A 23,430-nucleotide genomic window follows, 5' to 3' on the forward strand; every position below is an offset into this window, starting at 1 on the left:
CAGAGCTGTTACATCTCAAACCCCTTATTTTTCAATCCAAAGCACGCAGATATGTTCTGAATGCAACTTTTAATTTCGTGTACAGTATTTTATTCTAGAAACGACTGCACTGATTCTCCTTGTTGTTTCAAATTGTGTCAAATTCCTTCTGTCCAAAAGTATCAACAACAGTGATGGGAATAACGGAACTTTTTTCAGTAACGGGTAATCTAACTAATTACTTTCTCTATCGTTACAACGCCGTTACCATTAACAACACGCCGTTCCTACGCGTTACTGAAGCTACTCATTGACGCTGTCATTCAAGTCAGCTCACACACACACGGGAACCGCAAATGTGTGTTTTTTTCTCCTGAGGTGGGGGGGCGGGGGGGGCATAACTGCCTAAGTAATGATGATCGGCTACAATAGAATAAGATTTCATGTTGAGCCAACCACAGACATCAGGTGGGCGGGTGTTGATGCACAAACCCAGCACGTAGCAGCACACACACACAAACTATCAGAGATGGCGAGTATGGAGTCGCTGGGGAAGACGGCGTTTTCAAGATGGCAATATAGGCTCTACTCTAACTTCATGGAGGTTAAAGGTCATGTTGAATGTAGGCGATGTCGTCCCAGAGCAAAGAGGCTGTCGACGTCCAATGTCAGCAACTCCAGTTTAATGAAGCTCCTCTCGACGGCCCAGGCTTCTACCAAACTAGAGGCCAGAAACACCGCTAATGGTGACAGCCAGCAGGTGCTGCTAACGTGAGCTCCGCTAACAAAGAAGGACAGGAGCCAGGCGTCCAAGCAGCCACAGCTGGATTTGAGGAATAATTAAAAATCCAAAAGAAAAAAGAGTAATGCAGTAGTTACTTTCCCTGGTAACTAGTTACTTTCGTAGTGGAGTAACTCAGTTACTAACTCAGTTACTTTTTGGGAGAAGTAACTTGTAACTATAACGAATTACTTTTTCAAAGTAACGTGCCCGACACTGATCAACAAGGACAAGAATGACTTCAATCCCTCGGTGAAGCTGTGTCCCTGAAAGCTGCCATCTAAATCCAGTTGAGAGAACAAGCGGCTCTCGATTCCAGGGAGCTCCACAAGCTGTGAAACGGAGCGAGAGTACAGGTGTGAGCTCTAAAAATGCATCCTCCAGTATGTGCTCCCTGGTGCTAAGATAGAAGACATCTTTTTGCACACTCAAATATTTGAAACTGAGGTGAGAACGCAAGTAGACACAGTGGTCCACAGTGTCCTATTAGACAATAAGAGCAGGAAGGCAATCTCCTCTCCCGCTTAGGTCTAGCGAGCAGGTTGCCTCAGGTGTCATGACAGAGCGCAGACAGAAGTAAATAGCAAAGCCAAAACTACAAGGAACTATGCTGTCCACTTAGATCCCCTTAATTCACTTTTACTTTTGGTCCTCGGTTTTCTCTTTCACCATTTCTACTCATTCAAGTGCCCACAGTTGTCAGAGTTCATCTCCACGACCTCGTCTATCCAGCTCTGCTTTGTCAATTTAGATTTCTTCACCATCTCTTCCCCTCGCTTAAAATTCTCTCTTCTTTAGTTTCCACGATGAAGTCTTTGACAGCAAGACAGTCACCGAAATTTCTAAGCTGTTGAGCGATGAATGAAAATGGACTATTGCGTTGAAATGGGAAAGGGAACTCTACCAGTGAACTCTGAGGTCAGAATTTAGTCTCAGCGTTTAGCAAGTTCACTTGCACAAACGTCCAAAGACGACAATGTTCGGCTGATTGATTCTAGAATGACTGGTTTTAACAATAAATCCGCATTTATTTCCTTATTATTTGTCATAAATTATCAGTTCAGAGTCCTAAAATGAAGTAAATACAAAAGAAAACTGTTCGACTCAACAAATTATTAGTTGCACCACAGCCTGTTAGCGGTTAGCCTGCCAGACTGATCATCTCAAATTGATGGATTTTTATCGTAGTAAAAGATCACGTCAATATTTTATATATTTCAAACATGTACTGTACTTTGATGGAGAGCATTTCACGGCCCAATAGTCCATGGCACAACCTTGGGCCTTGCCCCAGTGGTTGAGAAACACAACTTACAGTAAAGTATCATGTAACATGTTTTGTCAATCACGTTCCAGAATTTCTTATTTTCCCAAGGAATTTTTGGTTGTTATCAATTGTAAGGGGCGTCAGACGTGAGCAGGCGATCGGGGTGTGGCTGGTGAGCCAACACGTGGGACCCCGATGTTCCACCTTCATGAATGGCTGCTCGTCTTCAAGCGCGTTTGCTCTGCACGTCGATGCTGGAAGAAGTGAAAATGCTCTGATTCCAGACTCCTTTGAAGTTCAGAAAGGCTTCAAAGCACTTTTCTTTTTTAGGTCATTTCTTCTTAACATTTTAAGAAGCATTTGGTTAATTTCCATTAAAGCATGCAGAGAGCAAAATTTGATAAAATGTGTGGAAATTAAATGAAGTGGTGGAGATGCGTATGTGTTTTCTTGTGGGAATTTGTTGATTTTTGTGGAACAGCAGTGACAAAGAGCCACGTGGTTATTTCAGGTGAGTCTGCGGGCTGATGGCTTTGGGTATAAATCTTTTGTATCAAATGATGTATCCGTCTCTGAGGGTGCACAGATTCAAGGCATTATGTTAATAGAATACTCATTGCATTACATTTGGCCTGGAGTCACGGAGGATAAAATTAACATTAAATAAAAAATCGTTAACCTCCACTGGAGCATTAAATTGCTTTAAAAAAAAAAAATCAAATCCCAATCCAAGCATCTCCAAAATAAATTCTATACAGTCTGATACATACGCAAACTTCACAAACTCTGCGATGTGAGCTGAGGGCAACTTCAAGTGCCTCCTGCATCAGGCTGGGATGCAGGACATTACTGCTCCGGATCGGAGTGCTTCACATGTTCACTCAAAGCCAATATTGGTCATTCACTGGGAAAGTCCAAAAACCAGCCGGAAACAAATGAGACAAAACAGGAATGGGAGAAAAGAAACACCCCAAATTAGACTAAAATAAGCCATGACACTACCTGGACTGCATCTGTGTACTACATATTTTAGTAGTTGTTATTGCCCAGAATACATGGAGGAGGACTATTATGACACCTGGCAGCCTGGGTGGGAGCTGCTCAGACTGAGGAGGATCACGGCTTCATTGACACAGCCTGCATGTGTGTGGGGGCAATAAGATGTCAAGGTATTTGATATTCTGGGAAAGTACTGGATAGCACTGAGGTGATGTCATGGTACTGTCGCTGCTGTGTTCCTGTTCCAGAGCTCAACAGTGAGGTTCCAGCTGTGAAACAGTCAGAGGGGCTGGGTTGACTGTTAGCACTGATGTCATCATCACCCGTGAGCAGGAGGCTCGACGACGGCATCTGCCCCTGCAGATGCCTTGAGTTTTATGAGACAGCTCGCAGAGAAGAACTACGCTACCCACAATCCTACAGTTTATCAGCGACACATCTGATTGCTGGAGCAGGGCTGTTACCATGGAGATGATTACTGAACCAGTCACTGTCAGCTACTCGGGTCAGATATATCATTTGCAATGCATTATTGGATGAGGAATTCCTGAACTCTTCCATACTCAAGCACACGGTCTTGTACCTTTGCCTTCTTTTTCTTTTCTTTTTTTTTTGCACTAAATCAAACATTTTGTGGTTATGATTCTTCAGCTTGCTGGTCGTCTTTGTCCCTGAGGCTAAACTCTTGATATGAGGGATCTGCTGATCCATCCATGTAATCACTGAACAGAGCAGAGTCATTGTGAAGGTGGGCGGTCACGGCTGAGCTCGACTGCTCTGCTAAAACCGCGCACCTGTTTTCACAAATATGAAAAAAACTACATGTAAATAGGATTAAACGCCAGCCTCCGAATGGATCGATTTCCAGCTCGGTTTGAACAGTTGGACCTTCCGTACACCGATACATTCATTAAACATCAGGGAGACACTTTCCTAATTTCCAAAATGAGCTCTCATGACTGATGTAATCTGCTTTATCAGGACAGAGGGGCTTTGATCACTTGAGACTGAAAACACCAGCAATGACAGAAGCAGCTACACATAAGAAGGTAGAAGCACCTTTTTCTCCCTACATTCTCAAAACTGGAGGGGGGAGGTGCACTTTTTAAGATGTTCACTCAAAAGTGGAAAAAAAGGTCAGTAAGAGACCAGACATGCATCATTTAACCAGCAGACAGAGTAAGAAATGATTTAAAACGCACTGAAGGGCACAAAACCTCCGTTTAATTAAATCAAATATATATATATATATATATATATATATATATATATATATATATATATATATATATATATGTGTGTGTGTGTGTGTGTGTGTGTGTGTGTGTGTGTGTGTGTATCTATGTATATATATGTATATATATAGATACACACACACATATATGTATATATATACATGTATATGTATATATATACATATACATGTATATGTATATATATACATATATACACACATATATACATACATACATATATATGTATATATACATATACATGCATATGTGTATATATACATATGCATGTATATGTATATATATACATATACACACACACACACACATATATATATACATACATATATGTGTATATATACAAACACATATGTATATATACATATACATGTATATATATACATATATACATACATATATATGTATATATACAAACACATATGTATATATATATACATATACATGTATATATATACATATATACACACATATATATGTATGTATGTATGTATATATATATATGGCGGTAACTGGTGAAAAGTGTTGTTATGCTTATACAGTGAATAATCAATAGCTAATTTTAATCTATTTAATATACATGCACACGCTGTGCGTCCATGTACTTGCAGATTTATGGGCCAAAGGGTATGACAGAACAGACTGAGAGCTGGTACTCCACATGCTGGCCATATGTCACGCCAGAGCCGGTCTGATCTTGAGCTAAGAAGGTGCTGCTAGCAGCTGAAAGGCCACCTTCCAAGCAGATATCATCAGCTTGACACCCTGACCTGCCTCAAGCTGAGGGCTGCAGCTCTGCTCCCTATCATAGTCAGTGGCGTTAATGTGGTAGACCGCCATCAATGTTCCCTTTACTGCAGCGACGCACATGAAGCTGATCCTTCACTTTAGTGCCCTGCCAGAGAAAAAGGCTTGTAGGAATAGAAATAACAGCTGAACCTGAACGCCGGCGTACTGAGTGCTGAACACAAGCTGGCGTACCTGCAGGGCTTGTATGCTACTTCTTTATTGTGGCATTCCAATTTCATTGTCTTTTACAATCCATTTGTCCTTAATGACTTTATATCATTGTGTTCTCTTTAAACTAGTGATTTAAAAAAATGCCAATACATAGGCAAAATTATCTATTTCCCCTTCAGCAGTTTTAATTGCAATTTAATTGAGAATTGATTCCATCACGTACTCCCAAATACTGCTCTTCCTGCAGTAAGACGTTGACAGTACAATAATACTTTTATGATGAAGTGTTTTACAAGTATCCAATAAAATGTTCTGTTGTACAAGATGAACGTGTGAGCTCTCATATCATCCACAGGACTGATAAACTTAGCATAGTGGGAGTACGGGGAGGGGCACAACTGGAACCGGTTTTGAGGCTGTGGGGGGAGATGGAGGGGGTGGGCGGGTATCTAAAGAGAACATCACTTTACTTGAAATTAATGAAAACAACATAAAACAGAATCAGAGGATTATGAATAAGCTTTTAAGTCCTAATGTGGATTGCACTTGGAATAATAGCAATAATTTGTATTGAAGTATCTTTTTTTATTGTGAGCAACATGCAAATTAGCTCGAACTTTTCATTAAATAATTTGATTTCTCTGAAGATGACACAATGTTTGGAGAAATAGTACACGACTATGAATTCGTTCTGCAGTTGGTATTCATTGCATGTTACTTAAGAACTGAAAAATGTGAAAGAAGAGGGAAACATATAAAATTTGCAGCTGGGTTTTCGCTAAATTTGCCTACTTCTCCCAGAATAATTGGCATACACGTCTGGCTGAAAGCCAAGTGCAGTCTGTCAGATGATTATGCAATAAGTAATGTATACTTCCTGAATATCACTCATGTCCTGAACTGTTCATCTGCAGGCATGCAGTCTAGCTTCAGTTTGATTTCAGTAGCTGCTGCCATCAATGCTGAGCTGAATCAGAGCCAGGACTACGATGTGGATGGGCAGGCTAGCAGGGACACTTTGGTTCCCTGATTGTCTCGCTGGTGCTGGGGGCTTTAGCAACTGCAGGGCTCTGGAGGAGGAATCGACCTCAGAGATGTCATGGCGTTGAATAAATTGTTGTCTCTGCCCTGCATCCCTCTCTCTCTCTCTCTCTTTTATTAGTCTCTGTCTCTCACTGTTTCCCTCACCATTATGTCTCTGGATCTTTTATAGTCTGACCAAGAGGCCACCAAGCAGGGCACTGCACCACCAAGGTGCTCACCCCCCCCCCCCCCTCAAAAAAAAGAACTACCGGTATATAAAGGTTTATAAAATACATTTTTTTCAAAAACAACTGAATCCCAGTCCCTGACAGATGATTGCGTGAGCAGCAAACACACGAAAAGAGTCAATTTAAAAAGTGCCGTTTCCATGAAAAAAGACAGGAGGCAGAAATTGCAATATGTCTCACATTAGAGCCCATAAATCTGCTGTGACTTTAACTATAAAATACAAGATCAGCTGCACTGATAAAGACAGCGAGTCATTCATATGCAGCCCAACGGCCTCAAGCCACCACGCAGAATTCTCAGTGTTTGTGTGCCATCTAGTTGTCAGGCAGGAGCATGGCAGGAGGCACCTGGAGCGCCAGCAGCTCCCTCCTTCAGGCATCAGCTGGAGCCACTGACGCGCCTGGCAAAGACGGCTGAACTGGCACAACTCGCCAAATCAAGGCTGACATGAATACAACTCTTCGTGCGTTTTAAATACGCAGAGAAAAGACAGTGGAGGTACTTATTAGCAAAAAAGTGAGATTAACATTTAAATACTTTTATTATGCTAAAATGGTCACCACAACACATTAAATCATTATGCTAATTTTCTATTTAATCCCGAATGCAAACCTTAATCCCTCTGACTGCAGTGAATTGACTCAATAAATACTCATCCAGTTTCTCTAAACACACTTTTTTTGTTAAAGCTCTGTGTGTGTGTGTGTGTGTGTGTGTGTGTGTGTGTTTGTGCGCGCGCGTACACCCCTTAGTTAAATCAAAGTCAAGCCCTCACCTTTCTACCCTCAAAAAAGACATTATGAGAATGCCCAACATTCACACAATGACACAGACGTGGTGGCAGGTTTTCTCCACTTCTGTCGCCGTGGCTGGCAGTACTTACCTGTCCGCTTGTTGTTCAATTGTCAGAAGCCATGATAGAAATAACAGTTTGCAATCATTCTGTCAGCATGAGGTAGAAAAACATTTGCTTGCTCTGAAACAAGCACGCACCAGGTGGTACGATTTCTCAGCGGATAAGCAATTAGCTTTCTGGGGCCGAAACTACAGTTTGTCCCAAATAGAAAAGCGGGAACACCCATGAGAGCAGCCGAGTGGAGCCGCGGCTCCGCGCAGCATAATGGAAAAGAGGAACATCACACAGGGTGGCGTCAAGTTGCCCTTTTCTGAATGTGTGTTTGGAGACAGTTGGCAGAAAAAAAAAGACTAGAATGGGCATCAGGAAGGAACGAGCAATTAAACAATTTCCAGGCAGAGTGTGGAAGGAAGCTGATGATAACGGAATGGAGGATTCTGATAATTGTACCAGTCAAACTTTAATTAAATATGTCACGGAAAAGTGGAATTTAAAGTGTCATGACTTAAATGGAAAGAGTGAAAAATATAACAGATTTGGAAAAGGATGAATAGGAATTAGAGAGAAAGGTGTTTAATCATTCAAAAAAATCAAAGAAGGGAAAGAAAACTGAAAGACGTGAGTGTTGAGGGAACAGAAAAGGGCAACTGCACAGAATTCTGATCATATGAGACAGATACACTTTAATCAGGATAAAAAAAACGGATAGGACCACTTACTGAGGCTACAGTCTATCCTGATACAATCTGGTGGGAGAGAGAGTGAAATGGTGAGATCAAATCAAAAGAAGAGGAGAAAGAAAGAGGAGAGAAGATATAAGAGAGAAAAAAGAGACATTTTACATCCTTCAAGGTAAATTCTGCAGACAACCAAGAACTTCTATGAGGCCACCATCCGGGGACAGGCTCTGAGTCAGGATCACCCTTCTCCACCATCTCATACACCCCCACCCCCCCCACACACACACACACACACACACACACACACACGCTGAAAAAGTTCAGCAGAAGGCAAGAACAGCATCACAGGGTCCATGATGATGACACGCCTCCCTGCGTCACGAAACTCAGTCTACATTTACGTTATAATTAATGAAGAATTCAGAATTCCTTTATTCTTAAACAGACAACAGAAGCAAAGTTCTGCTGGGCGGAGCTCAGTTCTGAAACACGGAACATCACCGACTCAACAAACCAGCTGGCAAAGCTCAGCTGGCGGTTTATTTAAAATATTCTACTTTTTTTTTTCTTTTCCCTCCCAGCAACCATAAAATGCTTCAGCAGTATTACCCAGAGAAACGTTGGGAAATATCTGACCATGACTGCAACTGCTCTCCAGCTGTGCTCCTGCAGCTGCTGCGTCACTGGAGAAGTCCCTGGGTCTTTAACTTCACTTTTGGGAGAATTTGAGATGCGCTTGCCTTCTGCAGAGAGACCCAGCAGTGTAAATGATACGAAGGGTGATCTGCACTTCCCAACCACCTCACGCCGGGTGCACATGAACCACTGTGAAGACCCAAATGTGCTCTACTGGCTATAAAAACAACTTTTAAGAGAGCGGTTTTGGCAAGTTGTCAGCAAACAGCTGGTGTGACTCCACATCCTTTAACAATACACTGGAAGCTGAGCAGCAGGGACTTGGGTCCTTTCATGTGTGCACGGCAGATTTCCTGTTTAAATTATCCTTATGATTATTATCATCCATTACAGAAGCTCATGACTTGATTGTTTTTGGTCATGCTGCCATCTAGTGGTTGATATTCACACGTGCATGTGGCTGTGTGGTTGGGTTGTGGTCTCGAGCTGTCAACCGCTACAGAATAGTGGACACAAACAGCCAGGGACCGGCATCACTGCGGCGATGGGGACGAATGCCACAATCCCAGCTGCAGTCACGGGCCAGACGTGCTGCCGGGCAGCCGTGTGGATGCTCCTCTCGCTAAAGGCTGTCAGTGTTTTCTGAAGAAGGTTTGTGTGAGACGCCTCCTGAGAGCGTCTGAGACAAACACATCGAACAGGTTATCAGTGATGGCTAATAAATATCATTAAGACTCAATTTGTCTAATTACAGTCTTTCCCAGTAACTAATTAGAACAAGGATCTTAATTATCTGACAAAAAAAAAAAAGATTCAATTTTGGAAAGAGAGACATAACAGATATCTGGAATTCTCTGCCAACAGTGGGATGGCTTAGTTTTAATTAATTTTCCTCGCAAAAGAGCTTTAAAATCTTAACTGCGTGGCTTTTTTTGAGGTGTCGTTTAAGCCTTATTGAGAACAGAATGATGGAAATCAAATGTAAGACTGTAACAGTTCTGTGTTTTGCAGTGATGGAGGGATTAGAAGCAGGGAGATCTGCTGAGTGGATGAATCCAGGACGCTGCGAGGCGGTCACGCTGGCTGTTTGATCCGAGGCCGCAGACATACAGGCCGTTGAAGGGATGAAAAGTTCCATCTTCTGAGTTGTGGATAGGGGAAGGTGCTTATGAATGACAGAGAAAAAAAAAGAAAGAAAGGCAGGGAGGAATGGCCGCCTATGTTTATCCTGTCACCCAGTTCCTGTCTCTGTGGTGGCCTCAACTCAACAACTCAACAATAGTGCACCTCCGTCATGTTTTTCCACAGTTCAGAGTAGAAACTTCCCTCCATCAAAAGAACTAGAGACTGAAGGATCAAACCCATTTGCCCGGGGAAATTTGAACAATAAACGCTTGCTTTCTTCGAATTCCATATGAGCTGATTTCTGTCTCACCCCCACCAGGCAAAGGGGGGACCCCAGCAGCCCCTCAGGTAGCAAAGCCATGAGGAAGAGCAACTCAGGAGCGAAGCCACCACGAAGCATCTAGAAACAGGATTGTGGGTTCAGGTTTGCAGGCTCAGGCCACTGAGTCTCACTGAGATGGAGCTTTGTGAGGAGGAAGAGGAGCTGAGAGGAGGAGTTGATGCAGAGCAGAGAGGGTGGGATGGATGACTAAAGGAAACGAGTAAACCTTGACATTTTTAGCCTTATTTTGTTACCACAAGCACATTATCAGTTAGTGAAAGGGAAGTTTCTATATCTGTAGCTCAGTTTCTCCAATAAATATAGCTCCAAGCTTCGTGTAATGTCAACTGGGTGGTTGTTTTTTTTTTAAAATATAGCAGGAGAGGCAAGTTTAAGGCAACTGAGAGACATATTTTGAAGCTTCCCCAGCTACCTGATGCTAAAAATAATGGCTTGAAACCCAGGATGAAAAGGATGCAGAGGCTTGAGATGGAGGGGAGGGACATCCACGATGTCGGCCTACCAAGGTTGACGGTGAGTTTGACGCGGCCTCCGTCCAGCTCCAGCCGCAGGGTGTCTGCTGACTCCTTGGAGGTGGTGGCCATAAGTAGACCGTACGCCCGCTGAGACATGAAGCGCAGCGCCACGTCCTCCGCCTCCGTGTGCATGGTGATGGGCATGATGATTTTCAGGTACATGCTCCCGTCATAACTCAGCACTGTTGCTTCTGGAGAGGGGTGAGAGGAGGTGACACAGGAGTGAGAAAGTAGGTCACATGAAAGTCAGGGGGAGGAGGACTCGTGTGAATGCCAAGTAGAAGGATTCATCCAGTTCATTGTCGATACAATGAAATGATTGAAATAGAAGTGTCCCAGTTTCAGCAGGCACACATCCTCTCCTAGCACAGATGTGGAAGCTTTCAGCTTGTCTTCTTATGTTTTGGTTTTCCTTGAATTAACACAGAATGAACTTGTCCAATGATGGCATGAATCATGGCTGCACTCGAAGGCAACTTTTAGTAGCGAGTGATGCCTTCATGTTGGAAATATCTGTAGTAACAGACGTTAGCAGCCCACGAGAATATTTATAATGAATCAAATACTGCACGGGAAAAATGACAAAAAAAACAAAAGTACAGCAGGTTTCCAAGACGTTTTTATTCAAACTCGGCACGACCGAGTTAAAGTCCCTTGAAACTGTCAGAAACACACGGCTGTGTTGAGTGACAGCTCCCTGAGGAGTGCTTTTATTGTGGAGAGTGGGTCGATATGTGTCACCAGCTGAACGCGAGTCACATGGCACTTCAAACGTTCATGTTTTAGAATGCAGACTAAAGAAAAGAAAGAAAATGTGGAACCGTGCTAGAACAACACAGAACCTTACTCACAGTCCCCACGCCGCGCTTTTCTATCCATCTATCCTACCAAGCATTCATTATCATCCTGATTCTCCTTCAAACATCATCACTGCTGCTACTGTAGGTGTCATGGAGGGATCTGTGATATCCTCAGGGATATTTGACCACTAGTCGCTATCCCTGACTACTCCATTCATCCCTGCACTGACCCAGTAACAGAGGATGTGGCTGGGGGAGAAGCACCACAAGGCTGCGGTAACACAAACCTCCACTAGATGACAGGAGAGCATCGCTCCTCCTCTGAACAGCCACAAACAAAACTGTTCCCATATGAAGACATCTTATCCTCTACCTCCACTGTCCTGATTATAATCTCTTTCCCTCATTACCCTCATTGTCGCCCAGAATCACATGCAGTCATGATTCACTCACCCCCACAAATGTGCAAAGATTAAAAAAAAAAAAAAAAAAATGAAGAAGGGAGCCTGCAGCTAACTGAGATGAATCATACACGGGGCTGGTTGCCTGGCTCTCTACGCCTCGCAATGTGTGTCTGACACCGGAGTTTGTGTGACTGCTACAGATACTGACAAAAGAGTGGGTGCTCCCCCGCACGGCTGCCAGCATCACAAGTCAACCCCCCCCCCCAATCCAGTGGGCCACGACACCAGGGAGCCTCAGGTCGCATTAAGTTCATACAAACCTGCTTCAGATGAGCAGCTGCAGGGTCGTGCGGATTAGAGGGCCACGCTTTCCCCTCAACTGAAACTCAACGGTGGTCTGTAGTCCAAAGGCAGAGATGCTTTTGCTCCAAGGCACCTTTGGTTTTGGCTCTATGGGTGTCTCTGCTGCAAGGGTGCCTCGCTTATGAAAAGAGAGGGATCCTCCGTGTCTTACCTTATTCACAGAATATTTCTGAACAATGTTTGAGTCATTCATATTTGATGATTAGGCCTCTTATTTTTCATTATAATGAATAATAGGCAGGCAAATGGTGGTGAGACAACCTGAACCTTGCGGAGGGCCAACTTTGGCCCCAGGCCCTGGTCAACTGTGTCAACATGTTCTAAACGTCTTTTGTGGCTGCATTGTACGGCATTTCTGATTCAGCACTTTTGCATTAACTGCGCTAAACCGGGACTATTTGTAATCCCCTTTGCAGCTTTTACAGTCCACTGTGAGAAAGCTGACAGCGTGCCTTCCCCAGACGGCACTGACTGTCTGGCCCAAATGAGGGCCGCATCTGGTCTCAGTTCAGTTCTCCTCGGGCACACAATTGGCTTTGGATGATGGCATTGTCTCAGTGTTGTTTTGTCAGCAGTGTGACAGCTGAATTTCATCCACAGGTCCACCTTAGACTGCCCACATTTGACCCAAGTCAGGCTCATCGCATCACATCAGAGCTAAACCTCTGATGCCAGGCTCATGACACCGCCTCCAATGACTACTCAACAAGTTGACCTGCGTGATGATTGCTGCCACCTTCAGGTGTGCCTTGTGAGAACCAGCCCTCGATAAACACCACATGTCATGGGGTCTAGCAAATCTGAAGAAGGCCTAACCACCGAAACGTCATTTTCACGCGAAACATTGCGAATGGAGCCAAGAGTGTGTCACACTTCAGTCTTCAGTGATCAGCACCTCTCAAAGGAGTCACCGGTGTGTGTGTGTGTGTGTGTGTGTGTGTGTGTGTGTGTGTGTGTGTGTGTGTGTGTGTCTGCCCGACACGGCTGTCAAATATCAGTAATCATCAAAGGTTTCGATGTTTCTTCACAAACTATGGTCCCACCACCCCCACACACTCTCCTTCCCCGCACCTACCTATTTCACAGTTGGTGCCCAGGTATCCTGTGCCAGTGCAATCACATATGTAGCGATTCCAGCCTTCTTTGCACAGACCTCCATTGCCACAGGGGGTGCTGCTGCACCGCTTCTGCAACTCCCGGGTGCAGAAACTGCTGACCCCCAGCGCGCTCTGGATCTCTGCCAGACGCCGGACATCACGGCTTTTACCATCGATGAAGAGGTCCCGGACGCAGCCTACGTAGCCGTAGTTGAGAAGCGCCGTCCAAACCTCAGGTGGCAGGATGAGATCAGACTTGGACTCAGGCAGCCCGCCCAGGTACATGTCACTGTCCAAGTCCAGGATCTCACTGCCCTCTGGGGAGCTGAAGGGCATGCTCCGGCTGTTGACTGAGATGGATCCTTGAAGACAAAAACATGAACGAGAAAAGGTATGAGCTGGAAATTGTCTTTCTAAAATATGAACCCAGTCTGTGGCTGTGAAAACACAGAGGCCAGGAGGGGCGCACATCTACTTGTGTATGTCAAAGGGGACGGTGCAAATGATTGACGAGTCACGTGGAGGAGTAAATGACTTGGAGGACAGAGACAGAGACAGAAGGACAGACACGAAATAGGGAGAATAGATGGCAGTGATGAGAGAGAGAGAGAGAGAGAGAGAGTCTGTCTAATGTGTTTGTAATAGGCTAAATGGAGGAGAAGGGAAGCAGAATGCAGCGGGGAGTGGGTGAAACAAAAGGCCCTCTCCCTTTCTGTGATTAACGACTCTGTCTTAATTTTCTATTAAAAGCCAATTACAGCAGGAGCAGCAGTGATATCACATGCACACGTACACACAGACACGCACACTTCTTCACACCCTTCCTCATTATAACACACCATTAGCGGCAGATATAATGTCCACATTGCTCGCCCACCTACAGATCGTTCATCAGGCACTCCGCACTTAAACATGCAGATGCTCCTGCTCGTGGCTGCTGCTGCAAGACACGTTACCAGACAAACTCACAAGAGCAAATAACGCCACCCTCTTATTCATTCGCTTTCTTAGCTCTGGTCTGGCCGTGACCGCATGAGTCGGCCAAAGTCAGCGCAGTTTACTTTTCTAAGACTGACAAATCATTGACTTCATAGTTTTGGGGTTGCCAGCGTGAAGGTGTCGGAGGATCGAAGGACATTTAAGGGCCACACATTGTCAACACGGGTTCCGCTTGTTTGTCTGTTTTGGTTTTTTTTTTTACAAACTCAGATTCAACAAAATGTATCATAGACAAATAAGTGGCTTTGACAGTCAGTTAAAGAGGCCAACAACATGCCGGTAAGAATTTCTAGAAATAGCCCCGCCCCCACCCTGCACTGTTCTTTTCATTAGAGAGTTGTGTTGCTGTGTGAAGCTGTCAAACTAAAGCTGGACTTCACATATTCAGGTAAACTCATCATTCCAAAGGAAGTCACATTGTTCAGACTCTCGATGATCACGTGACCGCAGCAGGATGACGGTGGGTGGGGCCAGACGTTTCTCTTCAAATGCGTCTCTCAAATGCTCTTTAGAGATGACTTCAGTCGCTGTCTTGAGATAATGTAGGTGTCAGTAAACTGTCAAGGTTTGACTTTGTCAAGTCTTGTCAACATGCTGCTGGTTGCACATCAATGTAGGAAAGTGATACACAGAAATTCTCCTTCAGATGACGCTGGAGCAAAGATGTCACATGCTCAACTCTCTCATGTTATTGAATTCTAAAGCACTCCTCACCTTTCCTTCCTTCTCTCTGGAAATCCACATGACACCACTCCCCATCGTTGACCTTCTTGTTGCTGGCCTTCAGCTTTGTTTTTCCGGAGCCCATATCGATCAGCAGGTACAAATACCCATCCAGCAGCTCCATGGCGAAGTAATCTGTCTTCAGCTCCCTCCCGGGCTTCTGCTCTTTAGGGCCCTGAGGGCGGCCATGGCTGAACAGCAAGAGTCCGCTGGGCTCTGTGGTGCGGAAGTCGAAGGAGATTGATCCCGTCTTCTTTGTGTTCCATTTGGGCAGGGAGATGTAGGACTCGGCCGTCTCAAATGTGACAGGATCCAGAGCCGCCACATCCTCGCAGCGGAACACGAGGTCGCCGTTCAAGGTGATTTTAGGGTCGCGCTCGATGGCCAGCCGAGACAACTCCAGCTTGAAGTCGTTGTTCTTGTACACCACCTGGAGAGAAAACAGTCACAAGGACATCATTCCGATTAGCGGCGGTGACATGATGGTCCGTCACTGCACAAATCAGAAGTTCTGTGTGTGTGCCAGGCCTTTGAACAAATATTTGATCACCGTGTCTGAATTTTGAATTGACTCAACTTTATGACATGTGGGTGTGAGGCTACCACATGACATGTGTTTGCTACCACCACCTGCCCTGCACTTGGCCAGAGTTCAGAGATTTCTCGATTTTAAATCTTTAGGATTTCATCAAAATAGGGTGGGGGTTTCTTGTTTTTGAACACCTGCACGAGGGGGAGAAAGGTTAACGTCGTCGAAAACACAAAATGCTGTAAAAAGTTTGGCGGCAAACCTGTGGAACAGCTGCAGATGCATCGTAATTGCCCAAATTAATTTCAAGTGACAGTTGACATAGTGGGTACTGGGAGGTTTTGACAGCACGGGGAAATGATGAACCAAATCATGAATGAGAGAGATGTGTGTGTGTGTGTGTCTCTGGAAAGAGCAGTGACACTCATCACTTCTTGCTCTTCCACCATCTCAGGGCATCAAATGTCGAGCAGAGTGGTGTAATATTGCGAAGAAATTTCTTCAAATTCACAAACACTGAGCAAAGACTCGGGGCCAACGAGTGTCCTCGGCTCCAAACAACTAAATAGTTTGGAATGATAATGAAATCAAAACACATACGCTCTCTTTTTATGCACATATTATCATTTTTCTCTCTACGGCCACTCGAGGGCTCCATACATGTGCAATAAATGAAATAAATAAAGAAGACAAGAGAAAGACTCAGAGGGAAATCCAGAAATGAATGTTGCCTACAGCCTTAATGCAAATGTCTCTAAAAGCCTTTGATGAAATACAGCTCTATTGTTTCAGCTCAAAGTGTGTGTCAATGCCTCACTGTGTGCATTCATAATGGATTAAGTGCTAAAGGCAAAGTAAATTATCCCTGTCTTTCATAGTTTTACTTCTCTTTTTATTTGCTGAACACCCCGTAGACGGCGTTGGGAGAAGCAGTCCTCAAGGTAATAGTGTGAAGAGCTTAGATCTTTGTTTGTTCCTCTGTGTGTTTTCTGTTCACGCTGTTCCACTCTTCATGCTCGCTCTCTCTCTCTCTCTCTCTCACACACACACACACACACACACACTCTGAGAGGTAATGGAGAGAGAAATGAATTAATGCCCTCTGTATTTATGTCTTTGTTTTCTTCAGCTGTTGCAGCGTCCAGGTTTGAGGAGATTGTTCTGTTATTGGAAAGCTTCAGCCTGACGTGTTCTGTGGACTCGTCACTGAGCAAAGATGTGGAAAAGTCAACCTGCTGCTTGTGTTTGAAGCTTGGCACTCATTCAAGGCCATGTTGGCCCCTTTCCATTTAAACTGTTATGAACTACTTGCTTCCTAGTTAGTGTAATGACACTGGTAAACTACTCCTCAAGGCGCTGCATCAGTCCTGCATTACTATCTTTGAATTAGCCACTAAAGCTGCAGTTTGTTTGCTTGTCTCAATATTTGCATGGTGGAAAGGTTCGCCGTGAGTGGTGTGGTCCTCTGCACTCTGTCTCCTCCTCTCTGTCAACACCACTCCTACACACAGCCTCAGCGAGCACCATACAGTGACACTGATACGCCGGGATATTCTGGAATTTAAGCCTCCTTTGGTTATCTCCCACATTGGCCACACTGCCACATGTACTGTGCACCTCATAATGCCGTCATTAGCACAGATTAGTCCTGGTAATTGGCCATGATAACGCTGAAAACTGCCAGCTAATAAGGTGTCAGCTCACCTGGCTTAAGGTGTTAGAAAAGAGAGGCGTAGGCGACATAAAGAAAAGGGAGCAGGATTATTTTTACTTTATTCATTTTCAGTTACATATATTTATTTATCCATGCTGCAGCCTGCAGCTTTATTACCTCTGCCAAGCAGCTAATGTGATTAGCAGCACTGGTTTGTCTGTTAGCAGCATACAGTAACTCAAAAAGTTAAGCATGGCTTTTGATGATCCACAGACTGCTCCATGATGATGTCATATCGCCTTGGCAGAGGTGGACGCTCCCGTTTATGGAGTTATTCACTTATTTTACACAGGAACAAAACAAAATGAGTCAAACAGAGCAGGACGAGATGAGGCCAACGGTTCATTTAAACGTATACTGGAAGTCAGGTTCGGGCGAGTCTATCTGTCACGTGGCTCAGATGAGTCCCGCCAAAGTAGTTTTGATGGTTGTAAATTGGAATTGTAAATGAATATTGTGTCTCGCAGAGAGTTCATGACACGGCACTCAGTTCCCTAAGAGCCGGCCCTCCTGCACGACTGCTGATGTGTCATGTCATCGTCAGTGTATCACTTTGTTATGTCTTACAGTGATTTCACAATTGAGAAAAAAATTAAAGCCAATCATTGATGAGCCAGACATACAGTAGATTGTCAAACATGCTAGACTCCAAATCCAGAATACAATGGTGCAGTTTTTAACTTCAACCAGCGTGACTGATGCTGGGGATGTTTCTGATCCTCAGCCTGTGCAGCATCTCCCTGAAGTCAGTCGGGATTCCTGCGTCCTGCACACACTCAAGTCTAGCTGGCAGCTAGATTTCTAGTATTTGCTCTTTAACCTAGACAGGACAAAACAAGCCAGGGGCAAAAAGCTAAAAAACAGAAGTTGAATGTGTGTTCAAGGTGTAGCAGAGAAGGGAGGAAAGAGAAGATGTGAGTGAGAAAGGTGAGGAGGGTGAGGCAGTAGGATATAAAGATGCATGGCAGCTCGAGAGAGACATACCAGGCTTGCTCTGAAAGGTGTATCAAGTAACAAGAGCCTTCATAAAGCACAAGGAGCCAGACATTCTGCTCTCAGTCAGGGGCGAGCTCTGTATAAATGAGTGTGCTGACTCAGCAGCATGACCATCTGCCTTTCTTTCATTTCTTCGCAACCTCAAGGTTGTCTGGCTCTAGAAGGATTTTGTGTTACGCCCTCAACACTCCTGGAAGGCCGGGTCATGACAGGTCAACTAACAAGCCATTGACTCGCTGCTGAGATGCTTATTGGCCGCGCCGACTCATAAAAGGATCAAAGTAAAAGGTTTTTGTTTTTGTTTTTTTAACTGAATTGTGAGGACACTGTGGTAACCGTGACTGCCTCTGTGACAGGGCCTTTGACCTTCGACCACGGAATTCTCGGAAGGCATTCCAGGGATATCACCTTTATGTGAGGTGATGATGACCTTTGACCAGCAAAATCTTAGGCCTTCCTGCATGCGTCCCAGTGGACTTCAGGGCCAATTGGAGGTAATTCCTTCACTTTGTACTTTGTACCAGTGACAACAGCGGGAAGCAAAAGCCAGCTAACTACAGGCTAACATCTTCCTCAGGGCAGATTCCCTTGATTTGGGTTGAGAAAGTCTGCAGATTTGAAACCCAGCAGGTCAAAGGTCACTGGGGTAAACTCTCCTGATGCACTTTGAACGGTGGACGACATGCATGAACAAATCACCCTTCAGTATGAAACGCTGTTCATGAATCTAGTATTTAGAAAGGCCGTGATACGAGCCTGTGAGGTCACTTCCTGTCACCTCTGGGCTGTCCTGTCTTCTCACCTCTGGTTAGCCTGTGTGCTGTTCCACATATCGACAGCAAGCGTTGGCCAAATTGATGAAGGCCTTTTAATTTTGCAAGGGTGCCTTTGTTGCTTTCTTTTCTGGTATTTTATCTGTTTTATTGACTGAAGATGCAATAAATGTCAGTTTTAATATTGATTATCGTTGCACCAGTGTTAAGATGTGACAGACTGCAACGACAGAGCCTCTAATGAATATGGAATGGAGGGAGGCAGGGTGATGGGTGACGCAAAAAAGGTGACATTTGACGGAGGCTGTAAATAGAGCATCGATATGAAGTTGGGAGGGCAGGATAGAAGGAGCGAGTGCGTGAGAGTGAGGGCAAGGAGGAGGGCGAGAGCGCTCATCCAGTGCATGGAATCAGTCGAAGAAATCAATTTTTAATTTGGCCGCGAGGATGGCAAAGCTGGCATACCAACAGCGCTAACCATGGACTTAATTACACAAAACTGCCCCCCAGAAAGAGAAGATGAGAGGTGGAGTGATGTAATGGGGGGGGGGGGGTCTGAAAGACTGGGATGGAGGACAGAGTGTGAAATGGGCGAAAGCAAGGTGGCAGTCTGGGGGGGGGGGGCGAAGAAGAAGCGGAGAGGTTATGAAGGAGAGACAGATGGTGACATACAGAGAAAGAAAGAATCTGCGGAGGAGCAAAGAGACCTGATTTCACAGCCCACCACACTGACCAGAAAACACACACACACACACACACACACACACACACACACACACACACACACACACACACACACACACACACACACACACACACTATATGATCTTCTCATGTGGGTGACTTTGAACACACATGTAAGGAGCGTGTACAACAGGAACGCGCATACAAACCTGTGTTTTCATCACTCCAGAGGACAATGTACCAGCTTACACACGTTTCCAGGAAACGTTCTCAACCCTTAGCGTAACCTCACCGTAACCTCACCCACAACTTCAGCCTCGTGGGTCAGGGACTTGCATTTTTTTCCCCCAAAAAGAACGACGAGTATCCGCATTCTGACTGCGTGTAATAGTTTTATGTCCCCACAAAATTAGGAATACCTGGTAGCCATACACATACACATTACAGGGTTTCTTTTGGTGCCTTTTCACTCTTCTTCAGCTGTGCTCTTCCCTTTAGATTTCTGCTGCCCGGAGGGTGCTGGCCAAGCGTATCAAAGGCGTTTGACCATGGTGGCAGCATGAAAGCCTCGCCTCAGACCGCTGATAATCCGAACTGTGCTACTGAACTAGCAAAGGATGAAACACACCACTGTCTACCCCCCAGCCACTCACTTCCCTCTGCCACTACTACTACCCTACTTGCAGTTCTATTTGTGGGTTTTCTGCATGGTTAACTTTCTCTACTGTAACTCAGTTCGCCTGATGTATTTAAAGCAGCTAAAAAGTTTGGCCCTTGAGACTTGAGAACCTGGAGAAATATCCCACGCAAAAGTTTTGTCAACAGCTCAGAGCTGTAGTTTCTGCCCTCTATATCTTTGAACCTGCTAACTGGGCCTGTAGATTTAGAATTTCACAAAAAGAGGCGTCACAACTGGTGACAAGAAAATGTGTCTTCTTCATGCAAGAATTCACTTTCTGTTTAAATCTGACTCTTGTCCAAGAGAATAAAAATCTTTTGATAGGTTTTTAAAGCAGACTGATGGAGATTATGAGAAATATGCTGCAAGTCAACAGTTTCTGTTCATTTAACAGAAACAAAATCTTGGCATTAAATACTTGACTGCAAGTACCAACCCAGAGCCTCTATAAGAGCCTCACATCCTGCATTCACTCTCTCGAAAACTTCAGTTGGAGCTCTGAGTTCCAGTCAAGTTTGCAGCTCTTCTTCATCGTCAGCGCAGTAAAGATCCTCTGAATATTCACAAAACATTTCCCCGCTTGCGGCTATTTCTTCTTAATTTTCTCTGAGCGGTGTCATCTCTCCTTATTGAGCGATCACTCACCGCCTCAGTTGCTCTTAAATATTTTGTTCTCCAACCACATCCTCCAACTCTCCATTCCCAGCCCTGCGTTCACGTCTATTTATGGCTGTTGTCTTCTTCCTGCTTCCCTATCATCCCACCTTGCTCCTGTGTCTCCATGGCGACGGTAAATCCAGTCTGGTCTTGATGAGAGATGGGATAGTTAAATACCCTGGGAAGTTTAACACCCACTAGGGATCCTTCTGATAGCAACCCAAATAATGAAAATGTAATTCTACAGGCATAATTAAGTTAGAGAGAGTGATTACTGTGCGATCCATTAAAAGTGATGGCAAAAGTAATTACTTATTCAATCAGAGTGGTTTTATGAGGAAAAAGCTATGGCGCCATGTTGCGCTGCTTCTATACAAGTCATTACATTTACAAGAGCAGAATATGTTAAGCTGTGATGGGCTGTTAGGCAGTAAATTAAAGCCCTTATGGAAGTGAGTCTCTTTTAGGGTCAAATTGAGAGGAAGGTTCTCATGAGGCAACTGTCCCCTACAGAACAGCGCGTGGCCGTGATCGCAGCACGGAAACATTCCGCTAAGAGTCTTGTGTGATTTTCTCCCACGCGAGCGGCCGCGGTGTGTTTGTGCCGCCTGTGGACCAATGTCACCGTGTACGTGATAATTATCACATTAGCACTTTCACTTTGCCCTGGCGTACAATCAATGACTCCAAACGTCTACTGATGTACGACGCTTGTATCATTTTGTGGCACTTCACGTGAATTCCTTTTCATTCATTCATTCAATATCTAAGAAAGAGGGATCCGACAACCTCAGCTGGCGTGTCGCGTTTGACTCCGCCAGCCGTCGGTCCACAGAGCAGCGCTGCTTTTGTCTGTCAGCGTCCAAACATCATGTAACTGTAGATCAACATTTCTGACATTCGGGTGTAAAACTGCCGATGACAACATCCTGGTCATGGCTCGCATCTGATAATAATGCCCTCATACAACTGAGATTCTAGACTTTTATTATTATGACATTTTTTTTTTGCAGGTTATTCACAGCCCCATACTTTCAGCTGCAGAAACTATCCAGTCGCCATGCTGAGCTGGTTGTACAACACACTCACATGATTGGGACGCGAATCTTGATTGTCATTACGATCATCATCATCAGGAGTGGTGGTCGTTAGACTAGATTATGCTGATTATGAACCATTTGATTTTCCAGGTTTTTAATTAGCAGCTTTCATTTCGTTTGGCGTGAGAGATTTCGACGACGATGATTTAGGTTTTTATTTGTGGAGGAGGGTTTTTAAATGTTCTGCTGTTCATCTCACTCCCAAAATGCTCAGTCCCCCAGGTTCACAGACAAATGATATATATTAGATATAGAAATGATAAATAAGAATTTGTTTCTTCAGCCGTTGTTGGACTCATTGTATGATGACATTTTTGGAATGAGCAGCCTCCAAGTGCAGCGACTCAGCCACAGCCCTGCTGGCTACCACGTGAAACAGCTGTCTTCCGCCGCTTCTACATTTAAAAAAAAAAAGTTTTCTGTTTTCTAGATCTTTCTCTTCATGTCTGCAGCTCACCTTTCTTTGCACATGACATTTTCTGCAGGTAAAACTGACGTAAAAAAAACTGACTGATGAGGACGTGTGAGAATAATGTTGGACCACCACTGAACGTTGGGTGGTTTCATATTAAATCTTTGTGTGATGCTTTTCATTGGATTTCATTGGCTTGGAGGTTGAAGACGCAACTTCTACTGATCAAATACACATCAGCTTCCAATGAGGCGACACAGATGACCGTGATCGAAACAACACGAAGACAAACAGAACCTGGAGCTCGTGCGGGCTGCACTGGGAGCTTTGTTTCAAAGCAAGTAGCCCGAGGTCACACGATTCGAAGCCGGCCTGTACATGTTGGCGACATACACAACACTTCCACGAAGAGATCACATGCTCACTCACATCTTTAAGGCACCCCATGAAGTTGTTGCTGACGGGGGATCCAGGCAGGTCTGCGGTGTTGGGGCTTCCTCCAATGTAGAAGAAGTCATCAGAGCCCAACATTGTGTAATCCTCCTGGGTGTAACCAGTGGTGGTCAGTATACCATCCACTGAGATGGTTACCTGGCGTAGGCATGGCCCAGAAGAGACAGATGAGAAAAAGACAGAGATAGGGAGAGAGAAACAGAGCAAGGACAGAGAGAAATAGAGTGGAACGAGAGAAATAGAGTGGAATGAGAGAAATTTGAAGAATGAGGAGGGGGGAAAAAAACAAGGAAAACAGTGGATTAGACGGCCGCGGTAGGCTGGTTCACGCCCTGAACGGTAGCGCGGGTGCGTAAGGTGCTGGTCAGACTGGGAGCTCACACT

At 44.6% G+C, this 23,430-nt stretch overlaps 1 protein-coding gene across 8 annotated transcripts in view; it reads right to left on the reverse strand.

Annotated features, from left to right (window-relative positions):
* The window catches only part of nrxn2b (neurexin 2b), a 659,388-nt gene that overhangs the window by 329,595 nt on the left and 306,363 nt on the right, over positions 1 to 23,430 (reverse strand). For 7 of the 8 annotated variants that reach the window (XM_086197055.1, XM_086197054.1, XM_086197053.1 and 4 more), the window contains 5 exons: positions 23,023 to 23,184; positions 15,041 to 15,479; positions 13,306 to 13,689; positions 10,651 to 10,854; positions 8,084 to 8,110 (listed from right to left, as the gene is read on the reverse strand). In XM_086197055.1, coding sequence (XP_086053181.1) covers positions 8,084 to 8,110; positions 10,651 to 10,854; positions 13,306 to 13,689; positions 15,041 to 15,479; positions 23,023 to 23,184 — 1,216 coding nt within the window. The remainder of the gene's footprint in view (positions 1 to 8,083; positions 8,111 to 10,650; positions 10,855 to 13,305; positions 13,690 to 15,040; positions 15,480 to 23,022; positions 23,185 to 23,430) is intronic. The other variant, XM_086197049.1, reaches the window with a different exon arrangement.

The sequence above is a fragment of the Aulostomus chinensis genome, chromosome 24 (genome assembly GCF_037954235.1).
Source record: "Aulostomus chinensis isolate RoL2024-O1b breed Wild chromosome 24, RoL_Achi_v1.0, whole genome shotgun sequence".
NCBI lineage: Eukaryota > Metazoa > Chordata > Actinopteri > Syngnathiformes > Aulostomidae > Aulostomus > Aulostomus chinensis.